Genomic DNA, 13,833 nt, shown 5'->3' with positions numbered 1-13,833 from the left:
TGGCCTTGAACCCTTCCAGGGAGGGGGCATCTACCACCTCTCTGGGCAACCTGTGCCAGTGTCTCACCACCCTCATCATGAAAAATTTCTTCCTTATATCCAGTCTGAATCTACCCTCCTTTAGTTTAAAATGATTACCCCTTTAATAGAGCTACAGGCTCTATTAAAAAGTCTGTCCCCCCTTCACCCGGTGCAAATCTTAAAACAGGCTGAAACAGCACCTTTGAGGGAAAGCACACCAGGATCAGCTGCCATAGCTCACCTTTAAAGGCTTCTGCTCACATCAGCCAGGTACGAGCTGTTTGCTGGCCGTAAATCTCCCGTTACAGCCTCCTCTGCCATACAGCACACATGGATTAATAGCAGCTTTCTACTTTTTAGGTTACAGCTGATCCAAAAGTCCTCAGAAGAAAGGGAGAGTTTCCTAAGTAGCATGAGTGACAAGACTGCGAAGAGGGAGTTTATTCAGAGCATTATCTAATTCATTCCCTGGCGAAGGAAACTCATCTACTTTTGAGACTTAAAACTTCTAAAGAAAACTGCTATGATCTAAAGAGATTGGCCATAAAACTATTTGTATTGAAAACTTAGCCAGCATGCCTTTAGTGAACTTCATTCATTAACATTCTTCCTGGCAAGGTTTCCATATCTCAGCGTTCATTTTATACTTTAATTTGGTTAGTAGGTCTTTGTTTAATCGTCCTATTGAAAGGAGAACAAAGAAGGTTTAGGTGATACAGTGAAGTAATACACTATATTTTATCTCTGGAAAGCCCAGACAAAGTCAGCAGGCTCTGATACCCTCCGATTCAGGGTTTTTTATTCCCTTTCTCTTCCAGGACATTTGGAATCACAAATCAGTTGCAGAGCATAAAGATCCTCACTGTACTTAGCTGCGGACACCTTCAGAAGAGAAACACCTTGTCAAGCAGAGAAATGATGCTTTGAGCACGACATACAGCCCTGAAGGAAGATTATCTCAGGAAAAGTGCATCCCCATTACTCCGGGGATGGATGCTCTGCATTTATATCTCTGCCCTCCAATAAAAATCAGTAGTCAAGATGGTTTCTTCTACTTCTGAGCTTTGTGCTTACTGTCTTGATATTAACATCATAGATTTTTCTGGGCACAAAACTCATTAACAAGTTGCAATTTTGCCTAATGACTAACACGCTTTGCAGCAAACACTGCTGTCTACTCCAGCGACCTGCAGGCACAGGCTGCCCTACAGGAGGATTTGCAGGATAAAAAGGATAAAAAAACCCGCCTCGTTTCACAATAAACGGAGCTGCTCCCCAGCCCCAACATCGGCCGCACGAGTGGGCAGCTCCTGGGCTGGTGTAAACTGACACAGCTCCAACTGACTCCCAACTGACTCCAGATAATAATCTGGCTCCAGAGTAAAGGCAGGATTCAACAAGTTTTTCTCATGGAATAGTTTTTACGCTCTTTTCTTGAATATTTGCTACCAATACTTGCTGTGCTGCTTAAAACCACTACGTATGGTGCATCAGTAAAGGGGGGAGAATGGTATCTGTCTTCTCCTTACACTGCTGGCAGATGGTGAGTCCTCTCCTCACTGAAAACTCTTTAATTCTTTACTTTCTAAACTTTTAACCAGTTCTACTCCAACTACCTGTGGAAACAGATGTTCTCCAGAGGCAGTGCTCACAACTGCCTTTCCTCTTGGATGAAGCTGCCCTCCAAGGCAGGAAAACCATTCAGAGAGAGTGATGCTCTCCCATGACATCCAGCAAGCAAACCAACATGCAACCCACCCGTCGTGCCCTCTTCCCATGGATGGTGGTGCCCAAAACCCAAATCATAAAAGGATTCAGAGGAACACAAATGCCCAACCATAAAATCAAGCAGCGAATCAAGGGAGCAGCCCTAACTCTGGCAGAGTTCATGGAGAAGAAACACAACCCATGAAGTTATAGCAGCAAATACAAACATCTGGGGAGGTAGCTGGGATTGCTTGGTGTTGGGTAGTATGAGGGGCTGTAAGGAAGGTCCATGCCACACGGCTGCTCGGGGGTAACTATTTTTGGAAGCTGATTATTCTCTTACACCACCGATTCCTGACACACACCAGCGTTAAGTGAAAGGGGAGGCAAGCTCTGCATGGCTACGGACCAGGGCTGGCTTCAAACCGATGACCCGGAGGTGAAGGGCCCCTTCTCCCGTTACTAATCCCGTCAGCCACACAAGCCTCCTGAAAATGATGCTTTGGTTTTATTGCCACAGGGGTCATTTATAAAATCATAAAACCCAGGGTAGGAAATCAACCCGGTGGCAGCAACGCACAAGCACGCACAGAAATAGTGAACGGCCGTTGAAACAGCAAAGTTTGGCCCTCCCACGACACCTTCAATAATTTAGTCGATTAAATGTGAGAAGTTCTGATTAATGGAGGGGAGGAGGAAATGGATAAACAACTTACCAAAAGCTAGTTCTTTATTATTGCAACCAGAAATGACCAAAGACTGTGTATTACGTATGTCTGCACATTACACGTGGGAAAAAAACAATAATCAGGTTTGCAACATCCAACAATTCAAAATAAAATAAAATAAAATAATCAAATCGAAGAACTTTCTTGACTGGTTATTAGCAGGGACAGAATATAAATGAGGTGGCATTGAACAAAGAAGGTAACAGTGCACTTTTAATAAACCAATTTCATCCATATCTCCACTGATTTGCAATTTAACAGTTCTATCAGCAAAGCCTCATTTCCCTAACTAGACTGGTACTTTTAAAAACATGACTAATTCATTCTCATTAATATCAATTTGGATGCATTTAAAAAATAACTCTTAGTATCTGCACAACAGGTTAAAGGGCCATATTCTCAAACATCAAATGTTTCTCACTGTATGGTTTCAAGTAGAAATATCCCCAAATTAACCAGTGAGGTCTGAAATCGCTTTGGAAACATAAGGTATAAATTTTTTTCCGGATTTAGTCTTATATTCTATTTAGCTCTGAGACCCGTGGCACTATAATATCTAATACTGACTTTTTCTTCTCTGCAATTTCCCCCCTCATTTTCAGCAGGGAGTACAACTCATATTCACTTTATTGGTCTTTCCAAGCGGGTACACAAAGCAGAGCAATGCATCTTCTGGCCTCAACGCCATTCTGCATCTCCTTCATCTAAACACGAGCCTGATTGTTCTGACAAACTCACTACCACTTGTTAAAAAAAAAGGAAAAAACAAAACAAAAGTCAGTTCCAGCTACAGATTAACACGCTGTTGCTGCCATTAAGAGCGCAGAGCCCCCTGGCCTAAGCTCTCAATTCAGAAGGCATTTAAGCACATGTATAACCAAGTGTGGGAACAGGCTCCTTGAAGGCAATAGGATTACTCACTCCTTAAGAAGTTACCACATGTTTAAGTATCTGAATCGAGGCCTAATTATGGTGCTGGCCGACTCCGCGTGCACGCACCACTGGGGCAGATCTCACCAATCCCTTAAAGCCATAAGGACAGGCGTACATCGCACGGGCTTTTAATAGCTGCTAGGTTTGTATTCTCCGGCAAACAAAAATAAAAATCCTCAAGCCCTAAAAATTAATTAAAAAAAAAGGTACTTTATAAATATCAGGTATTTACACGTGTGAAAATCTTTTAATGGGAAGTGTTTTTACACACCAATGAAATGTACAAGCAATGAAAAGGTACACTGACAAAGACTAAAAAACAAAAAACAAAGTATAAAATATATTACAGGTCCACCGAAATAAATTCACACGGAAGAAAAAAATTGACACAATAGAAACTTTTTTTTTAAAAATAGAAGATATATCACAAAAGCTTGAACGTGTTTATTCATGTTAGTACTAAAAATCAAGGAAAAAAGCTTCATATATTCTCGTCACAAAAATATTTACCAGCCACTTTTTATTTCCACATTATGATTATCTGGCTCAGCAGGAGTAGAGGCTGAACTGTATCCAGACTACAGAAATCATTCCAGAAGGTCTCCTCAGTTTACAACTTACTGCAATTTACATTTTCTCCTCCTCTCAGCACCTTACTGCAAAGGTCCAAGAGGGAATAATAACAAATCGAGAAAGAATAGGACAGATATCTGTATTTACAACATTCATCTTTGTTGCTGCCGAGCCACAGGAGCGGGAGCGGTACCATGAACTACCGAAGTCTTCATAGTGCACTGTGCAAATATCCCTCGGTAGGTGAAAGACAGCATCAGGATGTACCAAAATCCAACCCCCTGGACTCGGACGGTCTGTGAAACGCAACAGCCCCTGACAGAGAGCATCTCCTCGCTCCCGATTCCCTCCAGTCATAACCCTAACGGCCGGTGAGGAGGGTGAGACACGAGCAGGCTGGATCCCCCCTGCAACCAAGTAAGGGCAGAAGGTGCCACGGCGACCGCACGACTTCAGTCCGCTGAAGAAGTCTTCAGTGCGCCCTGTGCTTCCTTTTCTTGTGTTTTTTATCCTTCTTTTTGTTGGCACACTTGGAGCAGAACCATTGTATCTCTTCTGGGGGTGCGGTCGTAATCCCAACGCAAGGCCTGTGAAGGACAGGAAAATATCGTATCATCTCAGTGGAGTAACGTTACTTTTATTTCTTACCCAGAAAAAGGAAACTTTTCATTGGGAGACAGGATCTGGCCTTCAAATTAATACAGCAATTATATTATCATTATCTTAATGAATATAATGATCAAACAGAAACCTAAAAAACACTTGCTTTGAAACAAAAAAAAAAATCTAAAGGACACTCAGATAAGAAACGTTATTTTAACAGAAAATATGAGCTCTCTTTCAGGTATAATAGGCTAGATTTAAAATAATTTCGAATGCTTCTTCAACACATCTGCAAAAAACCTTACGATTTTATGTAGCTGTTTAAGAAAAAGCCTAAAAAGTGATTAATTCCCTCCAACCCTTTTATAAGAGCTGACGTTTATATTACTGTTTGTACAATGCTTCATAATTTGAAATGTCTATCTGTATACACTGTGCTCATAATCCTGTAGTTCTCACAAAATTACCGGTGTCAGCAATATTTCCCAGCAGTTTCAAAAACAACTGTTATCACCAATGCCCATTAATTAAAAAGTAACTCTCCTTCAGAGCTTAAAATCTGCTTTTTCAAATTCCAGAGAAACAGAGAAAAAATATCTTCCAGATTATTAAATTGGACATAGCGAAGCCATTCAAATATTCCCAGCATCATGAACTGCTGGAAAAAAAAAAAGGTTTTAATAATATAGTCACAATCTGCCAGGGAACAGAAGAACAGGATGGATGAGAGCAACTTACCAGTGATACCAATCATCGCAGTCATCACAACCTATCATTGGACTGCCATCATCTGGCTTGTTACAGCCAGGACAGATCCAGATCTGGTTACCCCACTCATCTCGGATCTGGTGCAAAGAAAAGGAAAGTTAGCTGGTTTTCAGGGCTAAACAGGCAGCAAAATTGACATTTTAAAAAAAAAAAAAAAAAAAAAAAGTTTATTGCTTATCCAACAAAACCGTCCAGCGGTCACTGTTGTTATTTATGAATCTCTGATCATAAGTGCTCGGCGTTATGTTTAATTGATTTTTGTATACTGTACATGACAACAAAAGCACGCATTTTTCTGTATTGTCCTGTAAACCAGTAAAGCCAGTTATACCACCCGACCTAAGCGCAAGCATTCACATATAGCAGCCAGGGCTTAAGGACACAATTCCTCCTCTGTCTATACTATCGTGACTTTTTAAATTCTACCCTGTTAATGGCAAGAATGAGCAACGGCAGCCCCCTGCGTAAGATAACAGTCCTGTATGCATGTAAAATATACAGTGCCATGTGTATATATTGCCATATTACTTATTAGCCAAAGTCTTCAACTTCAACTAGCTGATAAGATCAGGATATAAAAAAGTTGTTACTCAGTAACTTTCCATTCCCCTTATGACATTTATGTCACAGTACAATTTACTAAAGGGTAAACGAAACAAGAAAGGCAGATCATTTACAGTATTCGGCAGCTGCTCACTGGATTTATCATATTCAGAGCTTCATGATTTTCTTTTATGTTGATATCCTGCTAGACCCATTATTCGTATTTTTATATTTCATAGTGGATTCTTTAACAGCTCTTTGGTAAAAACATACATGCAAAACGTCATGAAATCCACCCAAAGAAGTGCAATTAACAATACAAAGTACAACATGTCTGGGGTATTACCCTGATTTCATCATTTCTTTATGAAGATTTGCATATTATCACTGAATCTCAAAAATATAAACAGTTTCGTTCTCGGCTTTTGTGCATTTACACATATCTAAGGCAATAACATTTTGCTATTTATACAGCTTAAAAAATGATATTAAAAAGTAGTAGGTGGAAAGCCTGAAATACTTTTAGGAAAAAAAAAAGCCACTACACGGTGGTCTGTACATCTTACACCACTTCCTGAAAAATCAATAGGAATGTACCAGAGCCGCAACCAACACATCTTGACTGACTCTTCTTAAAGCCCTGATTTTTTTTTGTCATTTAAAACTAGAAAATACAAAGCCCAGAAATATTAAGCAGGGAGCAATTCCCTTCCCAACAGCGATATGGAGTAGACAACATCATAAAATGAACTTCATTTTAAAGCTGATTGATTGCAATAAACATTCCTATCTATGCATCTAATCTCACATCTGCAAAGTTGTTTTAAGTTGGTAGAGAAGCATCTGTTCTGCAGGTAAACTGTCTGCGCCTGGCGTGAAAAGGTCCATAGTCATTTGGAAGGGTTCAAGGCCAGGTTGGACGGGGCTTTGAGCAACCTGGGCTAGTGGAAGGTGTCCCTGCCCAGGGGACAGGGGTCCCCTCCAACCCAAACCATTCTATGATTTCTGTCGGGTAATCCTGCTGGGGGAGGAGGAGACGCTGTGCCACGGCGCTGCAGAGAAGCCATGCTGTGGGCTGCTGGGCTGACAGCTCCAGCCCTTTACAACCTGCTTGAGCGATCCAGCTGCACCAGCACTGTCCTCCAGCATGGCACCAGCACTTGGCAGACACCCATCCAGGGCACTGGAGGTGCCAGGTGTAGGCAGCGCTGCCTGATGTTGCCCCATTACAAGAGATACCCTAACTTTCCCAAACTTAGTTTCTCAGGGGGGATTTTGTCTGCAGAATGCCTGTCTCAGGCTTTCAGGGGCTGCAGAAGGGCCCGGTGGTCTATAATCATTGAAACCTCTGCCTGTTTGTTAAACAAGATCTTGGGCTGCTGAATGAGGATGTTAAAAATATTGCGTAACTTCTCATTCCTTAATGAGCCAAGGGTCGTGGAAGGAGGGACAGTATGTGATTGCTGAGTACTATTTTAGTACAAACCGCTGAGAGTTAATGATCAGAGCACACTTACTGAGATGCTATCCTACAGGGAGATCCCACATCGTATGTTTTCCATGTAAACTATAAAATCATCCTCCTGTCCTCCCCTGCAGAAGGGAGTTGCGCACCCCTGTCACACTGGCTCCGAGCTTATCTCTAGAAGAGCTTTCCTGTGCGACCTGGGGAAAGCCATTTCATCATTCTGTGTCCTGGATTCCCTTCATACAATAGGCTAATAGTTATTAATTATTCCCTTCTTGCCCAGCCTCTCTCTCAGCTTTTTGACTTACAAATGTCTCACATCAGGAGTCTCTCTGCCTGTTTGATCCTAATGCTATAAAGCCCCGGTTACAACTATAATGTTGTAAAAGAAAGACAGAACCCGGAGTCTACATGTCCTCTGATGTACCTCCATAAGGTGCTAACAGTATTACTACTAGAAGTACCTAGGCAACCTTAACATAATCTCTAAATTATTTGCTTTTAACGCTTACTGAAGAGAATGGGATGTCGTGCAGCATTTTGGAAATGTTTCTCTCTTAGAGTGAATTTCCAAGCTTCTGGGCACTACTGTAATACGTGACACTGCATTTACGCCTGCGACACGGAAGGTGAGGATGAGTATCCTGCACTCTAAAGATACGCACAGCCTATGTGAGGTCGTCTGGTGCTGTAACTAACTCGGGAGTGAAATGTAGCAGCTGTTTAAATAGAGACCAGTAACATGATACAACAGTTTAAGTCCAGCAGGGAAGAGCACCTTTTCCATTAGAAACGGCAGGGTAGATTTACACTAGGAATCATTATAAAACCAGGAATTCAAAAGAGAAAAAATCATGTATATGTTGCAATTAAAGCACAGGAAACTCTGTAATAAAGGCAAGTTTTAGGTGTTTTAAATGCTGAGAGTTTTAAACTGCCACCCACTAGAGATAAGCAAGGTGTCACCACCAAGCTGGAACTTAGCCAGGACAGGGAGGATAGCAACACTGCTAATGCTGGTAATGGCATCTGCTGCTCTGCAATGATCAGAAACGGCCAGGACTTCCATTTCACATTGCATCTAAAGCAAAAATTTTCAGTGGCGCAGCAATCCTAGTCCTGCCCAGAGGTATATCCGTGTTCTTTTAGAGACTGTAGTTCCTACACCATGTTAGATGGGAGACTTTTCTAGAAGAAGGAAGAAGTCTTAATGCTACCAGACAGAGGCCAAGTTCAGAGCATATGTCAAACAGACTAATGAACTGTAGACTAATGAACTATCTACAGACTTTCTGAGATGCACAAACATTTGCAATTTCTGTGTGTTGAGGAACCCAGAAAAGAGATTAGCGGACTCTCCACATTTCAAATGAGGGCTAAGTCAAATTCTTGATGTTGTATGAGGGTTTTGTACTTTACCTGACTGACAGCAAAATCTATGGCGGGTTTGACATTTGAGGTTTCAATTCAGCACTTATGAAAGCATCTATAAAAAAAATCTCCACCTCCTAAAATAAAATGCTCTAGCTAAGGTAGCAAAAAATACCGAATGGGATATAAATGGACTTGTTAGAAGAAATTTAAACACTGAAATTGGAGCAAAGAAAAAATTCAGTCCAAGTAGTAGTGTTTTGATTAAGTTATTAACCCGTCAAAACACACGCATGGAAGCAAGGGCTGGATAAAGAGTAGCTTAATAGAGAGCAACATCACAAGTCCAGGTACCATCAGTTTGAGATGATGAGTCACCCAGGAGCTCAACAATTCAAGAAATGAAGGTCACTGGCACTGGGACAAAACACGGCAGTGTGTGTTACTTACCACATAAGTACTGACGGTCTCGGTCACCACGCTCCTAACCGGAGCCTTGGAGCCTCCTGCTGCCGAGACAGCTGGAGAGGGTGGTGGGATCAGGACTGGTGAGACAGTAGCCTGTGGAGGAGGAGGAGCTGGAGCTGGAGGAGGGGTGACATGAACTGGAGCTGGGACCGGTGACGGCACAGGCGGAGGTGTTTTGGGCCGGCTCACAGGAGTAGAAGGTTTGGCCTCTGGAGCTGGCACCACTTTGCTGATGACTCTGAAGGACCAAAAAGAGGAGAACTGGTTGGAGTTGATGGGAAAGAAAGCAATGATCGATCACCTGCTAGATATAAGGAAAACACAGAGCAGCTAATTCACATCACCTTTGAGTCAGCAGAGGCTGTTTCAACCCAACACAAGGAGTGTTGTCACTGCTACACCCATTCTTTGGACACGATAAAGTACAGAGCCATTACAAAGTGAATGCCAGGACAGCCTGAACCATTTTATAGCTTTTTGTCATATAAATATTCTCTGTGGCTTTACTAAACCTTGTTTCGTTAAGTTTTATTACATTAGCTCAATTTGTGGGAAATATTAGAACGGAAAGTTAATCAGCTGTGAACAGCACTGATTTTAATCTTCAAACTGAGAGACGATATCATCCTCTTAAGATCCTGCATTAGGGGGTTCTCCAAATATTTGCTAGCTTGGTATTTCTTTCCCCAAATGTTTATGAAACCAGCAGTGGATCTAGTCAGGACAAATAAATGACGCACACTATATACTCAGCAGTTAAAATATTGCTACTTACTCGAGTAGCTGAAGTAGACAGGATGTAGCTCTAGTAAATACACAGTATAGAATAATCTTGCCCAGGAAGGGGGATACGTAGAGGACCCAACATTTATTAATGAATGTTGATACACAGTGCTATTGATGTGCATGCCATTTAATGGACAAGGCAGATAAAGCCCTTACTATAAGGCTCTAGATTAGAAACATAAAGAGAAGCAAAAGGATGTTTTAGAAAACAAAAAAAACCCCAAACCTCAAACAAAACACAGGATAGGTCTATTTGTTTTACCACATTTTGGTAAATCATTGAACTAATTTATATTTGAATGGTAACTGTAGGAGTGCAACTGGTTTGTGATGTGACTGTAGGAAGAAGGTGATTTAAAGAAAGGTTAGACGTTCCAGAGAGGAGAGCTTAAGAAAGCAAAACCCAAAGACATCAGTAGGAAAACCATGACGAAAATCAAATTCCAACAACTCCTGAGAATCAGGAAAGTCCAGCTCCACCATCAATGGGAATTTTACATTCAACTTTAGAATTTACCGCAACTCTCTTACGATATTCAAAAGGCAGTATCACTACGACTGGAGGCACTCTGCATTTCAAGTCAATAATCCAAGCCATCATTTCAGAAAGGTTTGGAATTACACCGTATTTAATGCTTGGCTGAGACAATAGTGTTTTTCTCCCAAGATCACAGATCACAGAATCGTCTAGGTTGGAAAAGACCTTGAAGATCATCCAGTCCAACCATTAACCTAACATTGACAGTTCCCAATTACACCATATCCCTAAGCGTTATGTCAAAAAAGATATGTCACTTGCACTACTAAATCAGAACTATGGCAAGTTATAGTAAAAACAGACTTAGTAAATGGAAACAGAGCAATGGGTTTGGTATTCCTGCCTTACCTGCTGACTGTAGCATCACACCTACCTTCCGAGACTTACTATGAGTGACTAGGGGAAGAAGAACAAAACCAAGGAAGTTTAGAAACTTAAGAATGGAGCAGAATCTAAAGGTGTTAGATAATTTTCTATCAGCAACACTGAAGACATTCCTATCACTTGATGTCCTAGTGATTGCTTCAGGTACCTAATCTGGGAGCTCAGGCTCTTTGTATGTGTCAGTAAGGTGCTAGACTGTGAGTCAAAGTACAGACAACATTTATGTCTGTGACTTGCAGAAGGAAGTTGTATTATTAGGTCATCCTGGGAGCAACCTACACATCAAATCCAGTCTCTTTCTCCTGTTAGTGGGGTACATCTGAAAACCCACTGTTATCTCCCATTTCTCTTTGGCTCTTGAATGCCCATGGTACGTTTCTGGTTCAATGAAAGTCTTAGTGTGTGGCTCCCTGGGGCTCCTGCCAGACTGGCCACCCCAACTCAGATGCTTATTCTGTGCCTTCCTCCTTCCACTGCTTCCACAGAGAGCCCTGGCTCCCAGCGCTGAACACCTAAGACCTTGGTTGGTGGCAAAACTCTCATGGTTTGCAAAGTCACCCTTAGGACTTGAGAGCCACCTCTCAATAAAAAAAATCTTAGCAATAATAAAAGCAAGGAGAGGGACAAGACAGCAAAATATTTGGCACAGCAAAAGTCATTTGGACGGTTTCAAACATCATTACCCCTTGTTTCCCCGCCCCTCTCTTCTACCTCCTGCAAGTAAACAAAGTCCTGCTATGAGGTCTTCAGGGAGTCAACCCTCCCTGAGTCTAGACTAGGAAATGTATTAGCTAATTCAACTTTGCACACAGTGTAAACAGTTTTAAAGAAGTATTAGCTAATACAATTTGAATGAGTGACCATGCCCAGCTAACATATGAAATTAAATTACACAGTTTCTTGTCTAGATAAAGCCAAGTCCTCCTCCTGAGGAGGGTCTTTGAAGCCACTCTGCTAATAACTGCAGAAGCTACATGGAACATCAATATGAAATCTTCCAAAACTACAAATATTCATTAGCGGGCGACACACACTCATCGATTGGCTTGTTTGCTTGAAGTGTGCAATTAGGACATGTTCAGTATATAGGGCAGCTTGTTTATCTTGATTTTAGAGCTCAGTTATCAAAACAGGAGATCGGCATTTCGGAGCACGCTTGGGCCTACCACTCCCTTGGGCTAATAAAGTTCAGAGACTTTAGGCTCCAGAGTAGAGAAATGAATGGCTTCGTGCTGCACCATTAGAGGTGATGGAGTAATCTCAGCGAGGGTGGTTTAGCCTGTCCTCCTTCCCAAAGAAGGGGCTGCATACATGGCAATATGGAGGTGGGGAGAAATCAAAGGGAAATAGCAGTCCCACGACTAATAATTAATGTTACTTCAGACTTGGAGAGAAACCTGATATCAAAACACTATGTAAATGATGGCAAGATTTATGAGCTCTATTTTATAGACAGGAAAAGTGAGGCACAGAGCACACTGCAAGTAGGCGGCACTCACTACAGCAAAGCTTCGATCCTCCTGGTGCCTAGGTCCCTGCTAGGATTGAAACTCTACATTTGGACATTACCGTACATATATTGCTACTTTCCTTCCCAAATGTGTTTTTCATATGCTTCCAAAATCACCACTTGGGTATTAAAAGGCTGTAAATACAACATTAAATATGACAAAATTTCACCTCCTTCCCCATCCCAATCCGAAAACTCTAAAACTGAGCCTGGATTAGTATTTTTTGAGGTAATCAAATACAAATGAATATCAACCCCTATCAACACACTTGGAGTCCTGAGACAAGAATTACACTTCTCTGCAGGCTGCTTGCCTGGCAATGTATCACAAACACGTTCTACACTGAAAGATAAAAAGTCAATTAAAAGTTGTTTTTGAATCAAAATAGTTCCTCCAGAGTGAAGCAGTGTGAGAAAACCCTTGGAATAGATGTGGTAATAAGAATGTCTATAACTAAAGGCTACCACTCCCTTTAAAAAAAAAAAAACAGAATTAATGTAAACACTGTGTATCTGGTTGTGTCCAACCTAAATTCACTTTGGATTTCTTTTCGAATGCTAGCAGGAACTGTATTTCTTACAGAACCCCAACGTATTTACAACTGAACGCATGTATCAATACACCTCTTCGTAACAGTAGAGTGAACGAAAACCCATTTTAATCATTACTCCAGGGCAATCACCTCATTCACAGCTACAGATCCAAACCCAAACAGGATGAAAACGGAGTGTCGGCTTGCAGGCAAAGTGCAAATCCTACCAAGATTTTAAGTGTCGCGACAGGTCAGCTGGTTTATAATCGGCTCTAACTGGCATGAGCTGTAACACGCTACATCTGAAGCAAAATGAGGCTCCAAGGTGTGAAATGGTTTCCTATCTTTGGAAGTAATTTATTTCATTTCATTCTGATCCTTACGGCTGAAAGCCCCATTGACTGCTTCATATAAACACAGGGAAAAGACATGTGCACCGAAAGGAAATGGCTTTTCAAAAATAGGATATGAGCCACAGGGCTGAATGATTGCTATGGGTGATGAGCTCCAAAAAAATGCTGTATCAGTACTTCGAAAGGTCTAGTAAAACATCACAGCAATCTTTGCTTCTCAGAGGCAGAGCTCCAACGAAGCTGTTTCTCTGCCCAAAGGAAAAACAACATATGAAAAGTCCTAATTCTCTTCTGAACCTATGACTCCTTTTTAAGCAAGGAGCAGGAGCTAAAGGGGTCTTTGTACGTAGGTAAATGACACCATCAACTGCACTGGCATAATTAAAACTAGTACAACTCACATGGATTATTATATTATTATCTATTAGTATTTATATTCCCTTATTGATACAAATTCATCAACGCTATAAAGTTAAGTGGTGTAACTATTTTATTACTGAAAAATTTCACACCTGGACCTGAGATTGTTGCACCAGGAAAAACCAA

The 13,833-nt window shown here is 41.4% G+C and overlaps 1 protein-coding gene across 2 annotated transcripts in view; it reads right to left on the bottom strand.

Annotated features, from left to right (window-relative positions):
- Positions 1-2,440: 2,440 nt before the first annotated feature.
- The window catches only part of TAF3 (TATA-box binding protein associated factor 3), a 125,700-nt gene continuing 114,307 nt past the window's right edge, over positions 2,441-13,833 (bottom strand). For both annotated transcript variants that reach the window (XM_074869728.1, XM_074869727.1), the window contains 3 exons: positions 9,166-9,421; positions 5,304-5,410; positions 2,441-4,549 (listed from right to left, as the gene is read on the bottom strand). In XM_074869728.1, coding sequence (XP_074725829.1) covers positions 4,435-4,549; positions 5,304-5,410; positions 9,166-9,421 — 478 coding nt within the window. In that variant the 3' untranslated portion in view covers positions 2,441-4,434. The remainder of the gene's footprint in view (positions 4,550-5,303; positions 5,411-9,165; positions 9,422-13,833) is intronic.

Source organism: Strix uralensis, chromosome 5 (genome assembly GCF_047716275.1).
Source record: "Strix uralensis isolate ZFMK-TIS-50842 chromosome 5, bStrUra1, whole genome shotgun sequence".
Lineage (NCBI taxonomy): Eukaryota > Metazoa > Chordata > Aves > Strigiformes > Strigidae > Strix > Strix uralensis.
Note: the sequence above shows the minus strand (reverse complement) of the source record. Positions and strands in the feature narration are given on the sequence as shown.